Consider the following 19,198-nt stretch of genomic DNA (forward strand, 5'->3'; position numbering starts at 1 on the left):
TATTCAAAACTGGAATATGAAATGATAGATAAAAATAATATTCGTGGAACGAGTTACAATTAGTAAGCTTCTTTTTCTCTGAATAAATATATTTCACTTATTTCGTGAAATTAACGACTTGTATGAGACACTAGGCAATGCTTTTAGGATGACGAAAATGTCTTTAAAATTTTATTTAGTAACTTATTGTGTGTATTTGTTATTATTTTCAACCTCAGATTTAACGAAACTTTCTACAAGTAAGACTTGAGGTTCTCACAGCGGTGAGTATGAAGATTTCCGTTTTCTGGGTTGTTGCGCTGTGTAGTCTGGTCGATGTTAACCAACGTTTCAGAGGTCATACTGCCTCCGTCATCAGGGCGGTGAGTATGAAGATTTCTGTCTTCTGGGTTGTTGCGCTGTGTAGTCTGGTCGATGTTAACCAACGTTTCAGAGGTCATACTGCCTCCATCATCAGGGCGATGAGTATGAAGATTTCTGTCTTCTGGGTTGTTCCGCTGTGTAGTGTGGTCGATGTTTACCAACGTTTCAGAGGTCATACTGCCTCCATCATGAGGGCGATGAGTATGAAGATTTCTGTCTTCTGGGTTGTTGCGCTGTGTAGTGTGGTCGATGTTTACCAACGTTTCAGAGGTCATACTGCCTCCATCATCAGGGCGATGAGTATGAAGATTTCTGTCTTCTGGGTTGTTGCGCTGTGTAGTCTGGTCGATGTTAACCAACGTTTCAGGGGTCATACTGCCTCCGTCATCAGGGCGATGAATATCATGTAATATTTACATATTGTTTACAAATAATTGATAATTTCTCTTCTGTATGTAATGGTTAGATTCATTTGTAACTTATCATTACTGTAGGGTAACCTTTTGTTATTATTATGTGAAATTTTTATAATAGTGTGATTTGTACTTTATAATAAATATTGCATTATTATGACAATTTTCACACCCAGTTGTCATCTGACTATCTTATGGAACCATGGATTGTAATAAATATATATGTAAGTTCTTTTAGGATCTGAAGTCCACAGATACTCGAGTGTAGTATGTCCTCCATTCCTGGCAATTAAATATGCAGAATATACACTCCATCATAACCTCAAATTCTTCTTGCGTACATTTTATGTTCCCACAGATTTTCTCATCTTGCAATATATGAATTTTTAAAGTAATTTGGATTTACAGATTGTTTCTTTGTAAAATTATGTTCGGGATATGTAAAATATGGAAACATTTGTTGATCATACACTCTGAAAAATGGCAATTGAAAGCTATAAGGAAGTGCTTAAATAACATAATTCAATTTATTAAATACCTTATGGTGCTTTGTTTCATTCTTTCATCATATGTAAGGAATGATTTTAGTGCAGACGAATATTTTACTTCTTCTTTGTTTCAGTAAGTATAAGATTAATAATTTTATTACTGCAAAGACAATAAAGGAACAGTTATATTTCTCGTACCACACATTACTGTAGTAAGAGTTTGGCTTGTGCTTAAAACATGCTGTATGCGTTTGGGAAGTTGGCAAGCCTACCCTTGAGAAATACCCAGTCATTCAGCTGGTCATGAAATTTCCTACCTATGTAGGAAATTCAGTACTCCCGAGGACTAATTCTACATGCATATAGTTGACCATGTACGGTTGGGGTCCCCTCATACCACCGCATGCCGTGTCTTCAAATTGCGGATAGAGGGACGGCCTCCAGGTATGGAGGTCAGCTGCGAATATATTGAATAAGCAGTCGTGGGCAGCCGTTGAGGGGTTGTTCCTCCAGCTTGGGGGTTGGGGTAAGGTAAACTACCTTTCGCCGTAAAAAAACATTGCTACGAACACATTAACTAAGCCTCGGGCCAGGACGAACTCTTTGGCATGAGCATGGCAATTGAAAAAGGATATGAGATTTGGGAGATGTGAGCTGAAGTAGACTGGATTTTGTTGGCCAGGACGGCTTTGGTTAATTCGGTGATGAACTTTCTGATTCGGTAAGCCATCTAGTCAGTTATGCATATAGTAGGCTGTGGTTGATCTAGCTGTCATTATTTGGAGTCCATTGTCGGGAAACAAGTATTATAGCATTACAATAGAAACGTTTTACAACAATCCATTGTTTCCAATAAACAGTTATTATTTGCATTGCCCTAGAAAAGTGTTGTATTAGTGAGGACATAATTTTGTTGTAAACATGTTCGGAAATACAGATATTGGTAAGTAGAATTGTGAATATTTAAAATTATTATAATATGTTTGAGTGCAACCATATTCTGTAAAGGTTTATGAGAATGTGATTGTGTATGGAACATTGCTTGATAAGTGTCACATTCCCATCAATTCCGACCCTATAAACAGAAGTCCGAAATGCTTTTCAAATTTTCATTTTCGGAATTTATCTTGTAAGGACAAAGTAAAAGTTATTTAGTTCTACGTTGCCAATATAAATTACTAAATTACTATAATGGCTTCAAATAACTATGAGTTGCAACTTTAGAGAACAAATGATTCGTGTAAATAACACAAACAACGTTTGGAGGTGGCAAATTCCGTTTGCGTCAGACTGCAATTTTGTTGCCAGTAACAAAATCCAGACACTCGTAAAGTTTTATAAATCCAAAACCACAATTTTACCTCTTGTTATTCATTGGGTTTGAAACTCTGCCTCTGTGGTCAAGAAAATAAGAAAGACTAGGGATGCCCAAGGACCAAGTTCAGATGCAGAGGAGAATATTCTTTGATTTTTGCGTGATAAAGCGGCGGAAGTCGTGACGAATTTGCAAGTTAAAATAAAGAATGGAAATTTTTGAGGAGATTAGTGTCTATTTTCGAAGGGGGACCACAGTAACAGGCGAGCTTAAGTATTGGAATTAATGGTGTAATATTTGCTGTTGCAGCTGTCTTGTTTCTACTTTGCCCGAAGGTCGCTATCATTGAAAAGATCGCCTTCCAGATAAAGTCTCCAGAGCAATCATGCACTGCGGTCTTACCGAGCTATTTGTGTCCTTCCAATGTGGTTTGGTTCTTGGCTCTGATATTGTTAGGATTATACGTTTACACGGTAAGTACGAGGTAAATATTTCTGATCGAATTTGTGGGTTGGTAGGAGAGCACAGAGTAGTAGACCAGTCAGCAGTACTTTCATTGGTCCAGGGTTTTAGTTGGCGCGATTGGAAGGAGAGAGTATTATGCAATTTTGTTCCGAGAAACATTGAAAGCGGCAGCTTAGTTCACACAAGTGGATGTAGGTTAGTGCTTAAATAAGAATAAATACGAAACGCGATGTGCAGTTAAATTCTCTGACACCTGAAGTGTTATTGACGTGATTTGACTATCATAAGATAGATAATCTAAGGTTCGGCTAAATAACTCAGGAATATTCTGGCACTTTCGGCGTGTAACCCGACGTTTTAGAGCTGCTTGCTGCTCCTTAATCAGGATGTTGGTTAAAAGATAGTAGATAAAATAGTACGTCGGTAGAAGTATAGTAGGGCACATGCCCCAAGAACCCAGAAAGCAGTTATCGTAATTCTCGGCAGTGTGAGTACCACAAATTGTGAGGTATTTCGTGGTTTTATTAAGTGTCTTCAGTCAAATAATGTGATATTATCGTTAATTAGCTGATGGTTGTTTCTTTCCAATTCATTATTCACTGTCGTTTGGCACTATGTAGTTTTATGCACATAAAACATTGTCTGAGTGCATGTTAATAGATGTTTCTGATGTAATCCCTTATTTTGGACATATATTCTGAACGGCTTCTGTGGGGAAGGTGGAATCTGTCTACTGTAAATTAATCTCAGTGATCTGAGATGACGTATGTTGGCCAATGTATGTATATCATTTTTTTACATAATGAATAGGCCTATGCACATATATAATTTTCTTGAACTAATGAAAATGCGTATATTATAGTCTTTGTCCTCCGTGAAAGAAGAAGAAAATTAATTATTCCATGTAAAGTCTTTGTGGCATTAATAAATAGATAACAAATATTGTCAAGGTTAATTCTCTCATGAGAGAATGAGATGAATAGAGTAATGTACAAATGGTAGTGTTTTTTTGATGTAAAAACGTCTATATTTTACGGTCAGTGTCATTCAGCAAAAAGTGGAACGAAAAAATGGAACGAAAAAGTGGAACGAAAAAGTGAAACTAAAAAATGGAACGAAAAAGTGTAACAATGGTTTATCAACAAATAAACAACAATGGTTACCTAGGAAACTTCATCTGTTTATCAACAAATCGACAATAATGGTTACCTAAGGAACATCTATTTACTCGGAATTTTTGTTACCTAGAAAACGTCATGTGTTTACTCGGCATTGTTGTTACCTATAAAACATATCATTACATTACTTTACCTTACCTTACATTACATTCAGCTACCACAGACCCATCTTAAGCGTAACTAATTCAAGTTAAATAAGAAATGTCTTAATCTATCTTATCTCAATTGTAAAGCACGTATAAAGGAAATATTTAGAATGAAGCCAATATATAATCTTCCTTTCCGTATAGACGTATTTACGTCAAATTCTCCGGAACCGTGGTTCCACTATCACTTTTGTCACCAAGGAAACGTCATCTTATACTCGGCATTGTTGTTACCTATGAAACATTACATTACATTATCTTTTCCTTATTATACCTTACCTTACATTACATTACCTTACCTTACATTATTATACATTACCTTACCTTTCATTTCATTTCATTAAATTCAGCTACCACAGACCCATCTTAAGCGTAACTAATTCAAGTTAAATAAGCAATGTCTTAATCAAACGTTACTCAAGTGTAAAGCATGTATAAAATAAATATTTAGAATAAAGCCAATATATAAACTTCCTTTCCGTATAGACGTATTTACGTCAAATTCTCCGGAACCATGGTTCCACTGCCAAATTTTGTTCTGGTATCAATACCAAATATTTTACCTATATTTCCGCCCATAACAGTGACACACAATTGTAAATGTTATTTTCTCTTGGTGCCAGATTCTCATACCAGACCTGAAGGTTTACTTTATTGGAATGGTAGCTGACATTAAAGAAGTAGTAGGGAGACACAAAAATGAAAATCCAGCAAATAATGAAGTGGTAAGTGGAACCTTTACTGTCAAAATACTAAATTTCATTACAATTCATCCACTCACAAAAGAATAAAATTTGTGTAAAATGCCTGCTATATATTTGTTAACACTAAATAAGAAATGCAATGAAGATCCTTGCATTGATATCAGGGATACAGTAACGCTCGATTGTAAATGTTGTTTTATTGTTGTGCTAGAGTCCCACCAAGAACAGGAAAGCAGTGTATCTAGTCAAGCCAGACGAAGGACTAGAAGGAGATTCGGCATCTCAGAATAACACGGTACGTATCGAGCCTTTATTCAAATTGAAGTTCATTGATGGCAAAATTGAAGCTTTGTTACAGAAGGATGTAAATGCAATGATAGCATATTCAGTGAATTTGAATATGCCGAATAGAGTGTGATATTTACCAACACTTACTGGCTAACCGTTTAAACTATCATCATATTTTGGGGTTGCAGTGACAAAATACCACATTTTGTTGATGTTAATTCACAGGCAACAGAGTCAGATGGATGTAAATTACCTTATAACTTTGAAAGCACTGTAAATACGAAAATTAAACAAAGGTCTATCTACTAAATTTATTTTTTTCTTTTACTAGACTCCTGTCATGAATGCTGAGACTGTGTGTCCAGATGATCTAGAAGAGAGACCGGAAGAATTGGATCTGCCTCCGGAAGTGATGGTAAATTTGTACTCCTTACTGCAACCGTCCTTCCACACTCTGCGTCTCGATGTTTGTTTAGGTCACTGGTCAAAGCCAGTGACGTGCCAGGGGCTCGTACAGTTGCAGCTTCGATCTTTTTAATAAGTGCGAAAGGGATTTTACGAAAATTTTATAGTGGGCGTGGGTTTAGGTCGGTGAGCATGGGACTCCGATTCCCAGAGAAGATACGGAGAAGGCGGTGGTGGAGTTGATGTTTTACGTGGGATGAGGGATCTCGAGTAACAAAAGATGCCACTGGTGAGCCTGGAGAAGTTCAATTTATTGTCTCTTGAGACACTCTGAAGACGAGTCGCATTTTATACTAGGCAGTTTTTTGAATCAACTATTGTACAAAGAATCTGCAGTAAGTGGTGCATGGTCTGCACGACCTGGAGATCATACACTTGAGAGCTAAGAGAGCCCCGCAACCACAGTCGCTCTTGAAATACTCCTGTATTACGTAATTTGCCATAGAATGTGAATTAAATGCGGCAATCTGATTCTTTCAGCGGTGGGAATGCGCCCATAAGCTGTATTGAAATTCAATTGGTCCGTCACAGCGAAGCGATGGTCGTAATGAAGTCGTTACCTCACATCTGGAAAGGGTTCATTCCACGTCTCGGATGGCTCAAGTGCACTTTGTTTACGTCTCGCTCCCTCCAGACGGAATGTCGAGGAGGGAGACACCCAAGCGACTGCGTGTGGCTGCATTCTTTCAATTTAATACATTTAACAAGGCCAAAATTAATAACTCAGTCAAATTTAATTGAAATAAGGCGTCTAATTACACATTCTTCGTTTATATAAGCCAAATCTACTGATCACAGCTTGGTTTACCTTTCATCTCGAGGTTCAGCCCTTTCGGGAATCGCACTATGAACTTGGACTGGCACATTACCATGTAGAATATCTTTACTGTTATGAGCTTTGGGATTGTATGGTCTAAATACCAAATTTCATGAAAACTAAATCCACTTGACAACACAATGAGATGCATAATGCATCGTTTAAATTGCATTCCACAGCATATTGTGAATTCTAAATAAAATGGACGTCATTCTAGCAGTAACAGAGTTCTGAGAGACATAAGCGTAAATTTTGTTTTCTCTTGGTTATAGATCGAGGTCCAACAGAAAAAGATTGAGGTTATGCAACATTTAAATCAAGAGTTGGAGGCGGGACTACAAGAGGAAATTTTAGCAAATGAGCACTTGGTAAGTTTTGGGACCCTTACTTTCTAGGACACTCTTGCTATTATGAAAAATGGTTTATAACCTGTAACATATTAAGGTAAGATCACACCCTATAACGTTGTTTTCGACAAGATTGTCATACGCGAAGGAACGGGGAATTCTCAATTGGTAATTTATGAATTCTGTTAATGTGTGTAAGTATCGTGTAATTTTAACACAAAAGGAATAAACGTTTTATTAATTACGCTGCTTATTTAGTAGTGAAAATTGTCAGGTGAATGCACATTTATTGTTGTATTTATTATTGAGACAGTTTATCAAGCAGAAGCTGTGAGGTAATCAAATTCTCCTTTTTCGTTGTTATTGCATTATTCAAGCTTAAACTATTTCGCACTGCCAAGAGATTTTTCATTTTTTATGCAACACATCGGCCAAGTATAAAGAAATTGTCAATTTTGTATACTATTTTTGACGTAAATACGTCTATATTTTAGGGTCAGTGTCATTCGGCAAAAAGTGAAACGAAAAAGTGTAACAATGGATTATCAACAAATAAACAACAATGGTTACCTAGGAAATTTTATCTGTTTATCAACAAATCGACAATAATGGTTGCCTAAGGAACTCGGCATTTTTGTTACCTAGAAAACGTCATCTGTTTACTCGGCATTGTTGTTACCTATAAAACATTACATTACCTTACCTTACATTACAATACATTACCTTACCATACCTTACATTACAATACATTAAAATACATTACTTTACATTACATTCAGCTACCACAGACCCATCTTAAGCGTAACTAATTCAAGTTAAATAAGCAATGTCTTAATCAAAATTTACACAATTGTAAATTATGTTTAAAGGAAATATTTAGAATAAAGCCAATATATAAACTTCCTTTCTGTATAGACGTATTTACGTCAAATTCTCCGGAACCGTGGTTCCACTGACAACTTGTTTTCAAGGTCGCATGGCGATTAAGTGAAACAGCCGTGGCTGTTGTCTGCCTCAAAGTTGTGTTTGTCAAAATTTCCACAGAAACCTCAATCATAAAGTGCAGCTCATGGACCTGATTTTGTCAGAGTGATTTTGAATATACAGTGAAGAATGCTGTTAGTGTTCGAGTCATTTATATATTTTTGTGCATGTTTCTTTGTCTCGTGTCAATTTACTTACTTCACTGAGATAATTCTGGAAATATGTTGGTTCTGCGACGACTTACTCCTTCATCCAGAGAAGGATGTAGTGTCCGGGACCAAAGTCTGTAACCCTCGAGGAATGCGGATACTGTGAAAAGGATGGTAGAGAAGGGAAGAAAATATTCCGAAGGAAGGCATTAACCAAGTTTTTTTGCACTTTTCACAAATTCTGCACGTTTATTTCATTCAGTATTTTTCCATATTATGAACCTGGTTTAGAAGTGCTTGTGCTTTAGTTTTGAAATCTTCTCTGAAAGTGCGAACAGTAGGTGCATTGAAATACAAAGATTTAGCTCCCTCACTTAAATTTTAGGAGTGCAAATTGGATTTGCTCCGAGATTTATACCCATTGTAAAAAAAATCAATGCTGTGAACACTGAACTGGATTTAGATCTCTCCTCCTATATCATAATTATGTGACACATAAGTGTAAATGTTATCATTCTGGTCCTAGGATCAAAACAATAAGCTCGAGGTAGACGATGACCCCGAGGTGGACGATGACCCCGAGGTGGATGACGAGCTCGAGGTGAAAGATGAGCTCAAGAGAGACAAAGTGAAACGTCTCATCAAATCGCTGAAGGCCGGGATTAAAGAGGAACGTGCAATGAACGAAATCTTGGTAAGTCGGAAGCCTGTACTGGCTAGAAAGTTTCCACTATCACATACATGAACACACCATATGATGATCACATGTGGCATTGTTTTCTTCATAATTAGTGGAACAGGGGATTTCCAAGTATGATTTATGAATTCTGTCACTACATGTGAGGGAGAGTAACATGTCCCTTTCACATGGAAATAGGGTCCTGTAGCCTGGTAATAGTTACTGATTCCTTGCTGTCTCTACCTGTAAGGTGACTGATGAAGGACGCAGCAAAATCCTTTGATCAGTTGGTCAATTCTGAATAGTTTGTTTCACAAGTCAAACTGAACGACCTAGATTTGGTGTGTTAGTCTTAGGTTGGACTGAACGCTATTGTCGTAGGTTTGAATGCCTTCCAAGGCATGCGTGTCCACGTGCATGTTATTTAAGCAGCAAACAGATTCATTAAGATTTCTGTCTTCTGGGTTATTGCGCTGTGTAGTCTGGTCGATGTTAACCAACGTTTCAGAGGTCATACTGCCTCCGTCATCAGGGCGCCCTGATGACGGAGGCAGTATGACCTCTGAAACGTTGGTTAACATCGACCAGACTACACAGCGCAATAACCCAGAAGACAGAAATCTTCATATTCACCGCTGTGAGAACCTCAAGTCTTACAAACAGATTCATTATTCACCGCCATAATTCTCGCAATATCTTCTTCTCCCCAGGCGCTACAGCCCGGAGTGTGCTTTGGCCTCCCTAATTCTCCCAATGTGTTGACAGGTTATTCATTCATCCAGACAAGCTAGTCTTAAGACTTATGAAAAGAGATTACAAAGTGTGTTCAAAGTCAAGAAAACTATATAGGCTGCTCCAATGGATATATGTACATGAAAAAGTTACAATGAATAAATTTTTTTTCAGTAGTGCACTTAAACAGCTTTGAAGTCTGACATTTGAGAACATGATTGGAAAGTGTCTGCACATTTCCATATTTGCTAAAAGCGAACAATAACTAGCAGTAAATAGGACTAATCACATCCATTTTTGCGAGTGGTATTAACTGTGTGGGGAATATCAATGTATTCCCACAACCATGAGGGGGAATTGTCTGTTATTACATGATCACCTGAGCAACACTTTCCCTATGAAAAAGATCCCTCCCGCTTACACTGAAGGCTGCTATCAGAGATGCCATATCTAAATCTGACATTCCTTGGAGCATGCAGACTTTATGTGCTATGCATATGTTTCCTAATATCATGGTACCTTGAAGAAGAAAATAACTCATGTTCCATATATTATGAAAAACACTTCCTTCCCCAATAGTTCGGATTATACTTAACATTTTTTACTATTCCAGGACAAGACGGTGTCTATTCAGGAGAACGTAATACAGGGACAACAGGACATCATAAAGGCTCTCCTAGATATGTTGCAAAACACTGGCCGGAGGAACGTGAATGACTAATCTGCTTCCATGTCTGAAGTGTATGTCTCCATACATGGAGGAAATGATGAAAAGGAAACTGGATATTATGTGTGAGATCAGGACACAGATGAAGCAGAGGCCGAAATTGCTGAAGAAAATGAGGTGAGAGACAGTAAATAACAACAGACAAGAAACAGTTTCCAAGTTAAGCACAAGGCACAACCAAAATTATATTTCTTAACTGGTATTGCTGTGGGTTTCCCTCCACGTTGTTCCCTTCTTTTCCAAATCAATAGCAGTTCATGACTACTCCACACTCAATCATATATTATTGGGGGCCGTGGAGAAACGACCCGTTATATGTCGCAATTGCACAGAGAAGTAGTCTAACCCGTACTTCCAGATTATTGTGTACCAATGACATCAGCGATATCTTATCTGCTGAACCGTTCCCATGACAAAGTAACTCCTCACCGGATTGCATGAAACACGTTGATAGACTGAATGCATGTGAGCAGATTAAGTTCGTCTTCATGCATTTTTTTCCCATACCAAATCGTCTTCTCTCCTAGGCCCAAATATCCTCCTCAACACCCTGTTCTCAAACACCTGCAATCTGTGTTCCTCCCTCTGAGCGAGAGACCATGTTTCGCACCCATACAAAACAACAGGCAAGATTATTGTTTTGTAAACTTTAGTTTTCAGGTTGGAGATGTCCAACAACTTGAACAATTTAAAGACGCATTCGCTGGAAGTTCTACTCCGTTGCTCTGCCACTCGAAGCAAATTGTGTGATGGAAAATAATTTCTATTCAGTTTTAATTTGAAATTTGCTCGCTGCAGGCGCCTCAAGCATCAGGAACTCGTGACGCGACTTCGGAAGGGTACACGTGCACTCAGAGGAGCGACTTGACGAGATTACTGCGTCTGCGCAGCTTACAGAAAACGGAAAATGCTTTTAATAGGCATTGAATTTCCTCTTATCCAGTTTTTCCCGTACCCGTGTTCTGGCGTGTTCCAATTCAGAAGCAAATGCGAATCCTTGAAGCCACTCGGCAGGACTCCTTTGACAAGGGAAAGATGTCAACTTGCACGAGACAGGATTGAAAAACGCGAGTTGGATGAGAACCCACAATCCCAGTGCTCAAGACGCCCAAAACCGGCTGTGGTCGTCATCTTGTATAAACTTTATTTTAATTTATTCTTACAAAACTACGCAGAAAGATTGAAGGAAATTAGATCGAGTATTTGTAATATGAAACTAAATCGCGTACAACACAACTTTCCCTTTAAAGTTTATTAGACAGAAATTATTCCTTTAATATGAAGAAACGCGCCTTCAGATTGGCCGCGCGGTCTGAGGCGTGGTCTTGTGCCGTTTGGTTTGGGTTCGAATCCCACTGAAGCCATGGATGTTTTTCTGTGCTCTGCTGTCCTGTGCACATAGTAGAGGCCTTGTGACGGCCGATCCCTCGCCCAAGGAGTCCTACCGAATGTCTATAGACCAAGCCAACGAAAAGTTGGAACCCGCAGTGCTCAGGCACTTGAAGAACGGGTCGTTCCCAGTACCCAGTAATAGCTGAGCATCAAAATCAGATAGCTTATTTATTACCAGTTTAATGGAAATGTGTCCTAACCTGTAACTATCTACAAAAATATTATCAATGGCAGAGTTTGAGTTATTTTGAATTCTTGTGGGAAATTTAACTGTAGGTGTAAGATTAAACGTTGCTAAAAGAGAATTTAGACATTGCTTACGGCAGCTTTCAGAGAGATAGTCAATATTTATATCCCCACAGATGACAAATTCCGTTTACGGTTTGTAAAGATAGTCCATAATGCTGTTTAACTTGTTAATAAATGTCACATGTTGGTGCTCTGTATATTACTAAAAACATAATTTAGATAAATTTGTATCAAATTACACAGCATTCTACAATTACGTTATTATAATATTCTATTTCAAGCGCTCTGTCTTCCAGTAAACTAGGCTCAAAATATTTCTTTGTACGTCAAGTGTCCGGACGACTCTATTATGGAGATATTTTGTGACTTCCTCATAGATAGAGACGAAAATCTTGGTGGCTTTGGTTGCTGTCCTCTGAGTTGTAGCGCCGTTCCGTCTGGAAGAAGCTTACCAAGGTTTGAGAGGACCCTGAGGCCTTCATCGTCGCCTTGTTGATGAAGACAGGAAGGACATATGAAATGTTGGTAAAGTAAGACTGCCAGAAATTACAAAGGATTTTCTATCTACTCAGCTGTAAAGCTTAATATTATTATTAAATGATAAGTAACATCATTGCTAAAAAGAAACTTTCTTTCAGAGACTGTTTACATCGTTGTAGAAGACCTCTATTTCATGTAGTTGCCATTGGAAGGTTTGCCTTTTTTATTTGAGTTGTTCGTACTTGCAATGCCAAGCATTCTGAATAAGAGTTTCAGAACTGACTATGGCTGTACATTAAAAAAGTCTGTGTACTGTTTCACAAAGTTTTAGAATTTTAAACTTTACACTGTGGTGTGTAGTTTCTAAACTAGTTAACTGGTGTAAATTAATTGGAATTGTAGTAATCTGCGTTATGACAGTTTGTAGTCCTGTTTGTGGTTACCAAGGTTTTGCAGAAACCTATTACCTCCATCTTAAATCCTGACTACGTGGCTTAATACCGTGGAAGACTGTGGCCCAGATTTTCACTGTTATGAAAGCCTCATCTCATGTTGATTAAAATTACGTCTGGAATAAATATTTGTTGAATAACTGCAAATCATGGAAAAGTGAAATATATAATTTTCTCCAGCCTGCTGTCATTTCTTTGGCGTTCAATTCAAACATTCCCTTCATCGCCCAATTCTCGAACACTCCGAGTATTGCTCTTCCCTTAAGCTGGGCTGATCAAGTAAATTGTACGGTGAAGAAAGCCTGAAGGCACTTCATTTTACGATGCGTGTTCTCAAAAACGGAAATAGTAACACTAAAAGTCTAGCCTACACGTCACTAGTGCGTCCGATTCTGGAATATGGGGCGGCGTGCTGGGATCCTTACAGGGAGTTAGAACGGGTGCAAAAGAAAGCATGTCAATTTGCATATCATAAGAACTGAAAGATAGCACGTATGTAGTAAGTATGCTTCTTGAACATTTACGTAAGTTACTAGACAGTTCACAATAACAACAAATTCCATCATCTCATTCCCTTAAACATGCTCGGAGCAGCAGAGTCTCTTATTTCTTCCTTCTTGGCAAAATCAGGAGCAAAACATTTCCACAGTCACCCTGTATCTGGTAGGATGATCGTTCACCTCTGCTTAGGCATGTGAACGTGAGGCCAGTAATCAAGCTAGTCGGCTTTGGCTCTCAGAGGGCTGTTTCGCCATGGATTATTATAGTAAAATAGAAACTGACTCTGGCTGCAGAAGGTGCTACTGGTATTCGCATTGTGTTGGTATGGTGTTTGGACGACAAGATACAGTCTGACATTTAGATAAGAAATATTTTATGGAAATACTTTATAAATTTAAAATATCCACAAAGTGCAAATATGAAAATTAAAGAGTTTCAATCGAAATTAATTGGCATTTAAGGATCATAATTCTTTTGTTAAATAGTAAACTCTTGAACTACTATATTAATGGCAGCAGAGATGCGATTTTTAAGAAGAATGGACTGAAAAACTAAAACAGATAGGATAGAAAATGAAAAATGAAAGATAATCTAAGTCAAATGCCATGGAAGAGAAACTAACAAAAGAACAGAAGAAGAATGAATAATAGACAAATCCCAAAGAAGGCTTTGAACATGAAAGTGAAAGGAAAATGTTCACAATGGAGGCTGTGATAAAGATGGGAATGTGTGCCAGGACGTAGGCGATCTAGTGGCGAAATGTGGGTTATTTGTTTCATAGTGCTTCGTGCTAATTTAATTGTGCTGTAGTTTCCGATCCTAGCTGTCCTCTCGCGGCGTCGCTTTCATAAATTATTCGAAGCTTTTTAGGTTATGGATATGTTTGGTAGTTGGTTTTTAATAGGTGAAGTTGGTAGGAGCTTTTTGGCCTTCATTTGCGTGTAGTTCCTGACGTTAATAAGAAGGTAGTTGTCACTAATGGCATTCACGGAAGTACCCCTAAGCAACTCGCCAAAACGGCTACGGAAACCTATGAAATGCTAAAGCAAGCATTTGGGGAGTCAATAATGGGTCGTGCACAAACTTTTGTGTGGCATTCACGTTTTAAAAATGGCCGAACCTCTGTCGATGATGACGAGCGTTCTGGACGAGCATCTTCGAGCACAACGCCCGAAAATGTTACGAAGATTCGGCAGGACATTCACGAAGATCGACGTCGTACCATCAACGACTTGTGCGACATTGTTGGGATAGGCTATGGGACCTGTCAGCTGATTCTAAAGGAAGAACTCCACATGCGACGCATCATAACAATGCGCCAGCGCACACCGCCCTCAAAGTTCGGCAGTTTTTGGCCTCAAACACCATGGCCTTCATCCCGCACCCTCCTTATTCGCTGTGTGACTTCTTCCTCTTCCCAAAGATGAAAATTCAGCTAAAGGGAAGGAGATTTGAGACGATAGAAGAGATTCAGGCAGAATCGCAGATGGTGCTTGACAGTCTGACAAATAAAGATTTCCAGGGATGCTTCCAGGCTTGGCAGCGACTCTGGGATCGTTGTGTTCACCCCCAGGGAAACTACTTCGAGGGTGATGGACGAATTTAATACCTGAGATAAGTGTACGTGTTTTTTATAGGCGCACTCTTGAAACTTTCCGATCGCACCTCGTAAGCTTTATGAAGTAATAAAATTAAGTGGAAACTGGAAATAAAAAACAAGGAAAATAATTCCTGACATGCCCTGTATGCAGCGGGGTGGCAGGCTGATTGCTGTAGGGGGTTTAAGAGGTGTATGGCTCCTGCAATTCTGTCCCACTTCCATCTAGTGGTGTCATTGGTGACTCATATTCTGGTGGTGGAGGATCATCCATCCGAATCCACTTCCCTCCTCGTCGCTGCATCCTAGGTGACTGTTACTATATTCACCTGAAAACACAAAGCACTACAGACTTAAAATATTTATAAAAACTCTTTTTCATCCCACATTGGCTTGGTTCAGTTAAAGTCTGCAGTGTCAGGTGATATGCATTCAAATGTAAAATTCCTCATTCTGGCAACCACATCATTATTCTTATGACTGGGTTATGTCCATAAAAATTTAAGACATTACCTTACTACGATGCACTAAAAATACATTTGCATTTTTATAAGTTTCACTTCCACAATATTCTCACATACTTACACTATTTTTACTGAAGTATATGTATACAACTATTCATACAGTACCGATTTCTTTGTGTAGCAAGCCCTAATCAGAATGGGCTTTTTAAAAATGAAAGCTGGTCATGGGCACTACTTCTACTAGCCGAAAATACTTTGATTCCAAAGTTTAAATATTCCATTCATAACTGATCTGTATATACCAAGTTTCCCGACAAACTGTATCCCCCACAAAGGAAAGAAGAAAGATATAGAGACAGGTTTGTCAAATTGCTTCATGAAGTAATTGAGGAGAAAAGAATATTCAAAGTTTTCCCACAAGGCTTTGGACAATAAAAAAGGATACAAATATGATTACGCACTTCTTGCAAATCAAGTACACATAATAAAGTATAAAATCATTATCCACACTCAGTATTACATACCTAATTTAAAAATGTTACAATTTTGTTGCGACTTAACATCAACACGGCACCATTACCGCTGAAAGCAGGGATACTAGTATAGCCACAGGTCGTGTCTTGGAATTGATCGAAAAAGTTTCAGCTGCCCCAAGATAATGTTTGCCATCAGAGTGCACGCAGTATGATTAACTTCTTCAGAATCTTATAACCTCAATGTTCTAATGATGACATGAGCGTAATGCCAAAATTAAACTAAATTATAAACCACAGAATTAAATAAATGCAGAAGCCAAAAGTTAATAGACGAGAACGCCGAAAATGACATACAAATTCGTCCCTACAGGGACGAATTTAAACGTGTGTGTGCTTCCTATTAGATTTACTTCGTGGAATTTGTATACTTTGTGCACACTGCATGAAACAAATCCTATTGTATGTGCAGTAATTCGTCATAGACCGATGTGCAGGTGCGTACCTAATGCAAATGAACCAAGAACTGACCACCCAGGAAGCCTAAATTTTATGCAGACACACTTGTCTACCCTAACAATCTAACCTAGCCCAATAGAGATATACGCGGGGTAAATGAGTAGATATCAAACTTTAAACTAAGAGCCGAATACAGGCAATTACATTGTATTTGAAATTCTGAATACAATGCCAACATCAACAACGATTAGTCCACCAACAATAAAGCAAACGTGGGATATAACATTGAATTCAGACCAACAACAAAACAACTCAATGATGCTATGTTCAAAACAGCCACCACTACATAAAAATTAAAAAACTGTTTAAAATTACTAACCACTGGCTTCGAAGGTATTCGATGAGTATTATTCTTCTGTGACGCGGTGTTGAGGTTGGACGACGGCGGCGTTTTTACAGTCCACAGATTAATTCTCTTGATGCACAGCAAATATTTCAGGTATGATTATTTACCGACGTGGCTGATTATCATGTAAAATAAGGACACAATAGACGTCAGTTCGTATGTGAAACGTTTTATCCCCTTTCATTCAGAAACCCGCATTGTTATAGGGCTATTTGTCTTTTGTTATTTGTTCATTGTCATGAAATCTCACGGCGCACAGTGGGATAGATTACGATTCTAGCCGGAAAAAATCGAAATTTGATTTTTTTTAATCTGAATATTGAAAAAGAAAATTCTGACAGCAAAAAGTGTGATACATTAGTTTGTAATAAATATTAAGTAGTTTTATGTGTAAAAAGGGCGAAATACGCCTCTAAATACCGGAAAATAATGCATTCAAGTCAAGTTAGTAGAAACAAATATCACTACAATACAAATATAATTATAAAAGCTACTCTACTTTCGAAAACACAACATTAATACATAAATATTTAACTCAGAGCATTATTCATGTCAGTATTCTTAATCGGAACAGACATCCGAAGCATCCGAAGAGCTGTATCATTCCTCGTCCTCATGTTGTTGCTTATCGGTATCAATATCCGGTTTCTTCAATAATTTGAGTACTTCAGAAGGTAAATGTGGCTTCCTCGCTCTTGAGGCCTGTTTAATCTTCGGTATTAAAGGATCAGAAAAACCAGTAACATGTGCAGGACATTTTCGAAATTTCGTTCGCGCGAACATTTCCTGGCATGATCGAGTCTGTATCTTCCGACATCTTTGTGCCTCGCCTCCTGGGCATCTTCAAATAACAATCCGATAGGCAGATTCTATAATTGTTCCGTCATGAATCAGTATCTCGTGGACACTTGCAGGCATGTAGTACCATGGATATAAATTAACATATAAATTTGCTGTTTCCATGGCATATTTATTAAATGCCTCAACATTCACTGTGTATCCACAGGACAAGGTGCACAAAAATTATAGAAAATCGGTGAATAAGATCTTCATTAATTCCAGAAATATTCGCTGATACTTCAGGATTTTCCACTAAAGGCTGATTTTTTTCCGTTTTCCTCAATCACTACATTCTTGAAAAAGTTTTCTTCGCCTACCCCTGACTGCACTTGTCGATGGGTCATCCCTGTTACTTTGTTTTATCTGCTCTACTGATGTTTCTGGCAATTTCAAATTCACATCTAACCAGTTAGAATTCTTATCTAAAAAGAAATTCTTATTGCGGTGTCACTGTACCCACTTTTTATTAAAAATGCTACGCAGTTTCATCAAAATCACCCTTAAACGGTTTCTATTTTCGGAAGAACATTCTACAATATCTAATCTTTTGAGAATAGAAGCATAACGTTCATCACAATCTGTATTCCTTTTGCACAACGGAAATATTTCTCCTAGTTCTGGAAAAAATTCACGACACTCACATTAGCAAAAACTAGCAATCGAAACAGGCCTCATCTTAAAGTGCATACTCTATTCTATATTTTTACGTGAATTTGGTCGTGACTCTCGCAACTAACATTCTATGTGAACATCGGAAAGATGAAAAATGATCAGTAAAAACGCCATAATTGAGTTAGCGTGCCATATGTAGAGAAAGAATATAGATATTGTAACGTGTTGTCGTGAGAGCAGCACAACAATGTCAATAAAGAGTTTAGTTTTCTGTTTATTGACATTGTTACGTATTCGGCATTGTTGTATGTTTATAGACATTGTTGCTTTTGGCATTGTTGTATTTGTTTATAGCCATTGTTGCGTTAGACATTATTGTATCTGGCATTGTTGTGTCTGTTTAATGACATTGTTGTATTCATTTATAATTGTTGTGTCTGTTTAATGACATTGTTGTATTTGTATGAAAGCCGAATGACAATGACAATGAGAGAGTGTTAGAGTGAGGTTGTATTGTGAGGAGACTGTTGGAGGCTGTATTGTTTAAGAGTGTTGAGGAGAGTGTGAATCAGGATGTAGAAGTGAGTTGCAAGCGGTATGCTGTTGCGGACATTGGTGGAGTCGAGTGAGTGGAGACAACGAGAGGTCTGGTGCGACGCCGAGTAAGGACGGGTCGGCTGCGTGAGCAAGCACCGGGTACGTGGACCGGGGCGGCCGAGGGGCCAGCGTGTGTCCAGTGGGGTGCTACGGGCCGACGTGTAGGAGAAGAGTGCGAAGAGCGGAGCTCGGGGACCACATAGACTCGATGGACAGAGCGTAAGAGAATGTGTGTGTGTGTGCGCACAGAGACTCGAGTGTGTTGTTGTTGTAGAGAGATGACTGTATGTGCAGACCACTGTAACTGATTTAATTTGACGTGAATAAATCAGGGTTGACAATCCAAGGTCGCAAACCCGACCCACGTTACATTGGTGTCAGAAGTGGGATTGTCAACAATGGAGTCTGCACTACAG

The 19,198-nt window shown here is 38.3% G+C and overlaps 1 protein-coding gene across 3 annotated transcripts; it reads left to right on the forward strand.

Moving 5' to 3' along the window:
• The first annotated feature begins 2,149 nt into the window (after positions 1-2,149).
• Positions 2,150-13,014, forward strand: LOC147873170 (uncharacterized). 3 transcript variants are annotated; one of them, XM_087352497.1, is made up of 10 exons: positions 2,150-2,207; positions 2,889-3,052; positions 4,992-5,093; positions 5,284-5,367; positions 5,692-5,775; positions 6,915-7,010; positions 8,649-8,816; positions 10,147-10,377; positions 11,059-11,394; positions 12,279-13,014. In XM_087352497.1, exons 1-8 carry the CDS (start codon positions 2,186-2,188, stop codon positions 10,252-10,254), a joined length of 828 nt encoding a protein of 275 aa, XP_087208623.1. In that variant the 5' UTR covers positions 2,150-2,185; the 3' UTR covers positions 10,255-10,377; positions 11,059-11,394; positions 12,279-13,014. The 3 variants fall into 3 exon arrangements, with proteins under 3 accessions (XP_087208623.1, XP_087208622.1, XP_087208624.1); XM_087352496.1 differs by having other exon boundaries at positions 11,059-13,014; XM_087352498.1 differs by lacking the exon at positions 11,059-11,394.
• Positions 13,015-19,198: the final 6,184 nt, after the last annotated feature.

Source organism: Zootermopsis nevadensis, unplaced genomic scaffold, assembly GCF_977971745.1.
Source record: "Zootermopsis nevadensis isolate Lab colony 2312 unplaced genomic scaffold, Znev_1.0 Znev_ptg000021l, whole genome shotgun sequence".
NCBI lineage: Eukaryota > Metazoa > Arthropoda > Insecta > Blattodea > Termopsidae > Zootermopsis > Zootermopsis nevadensis.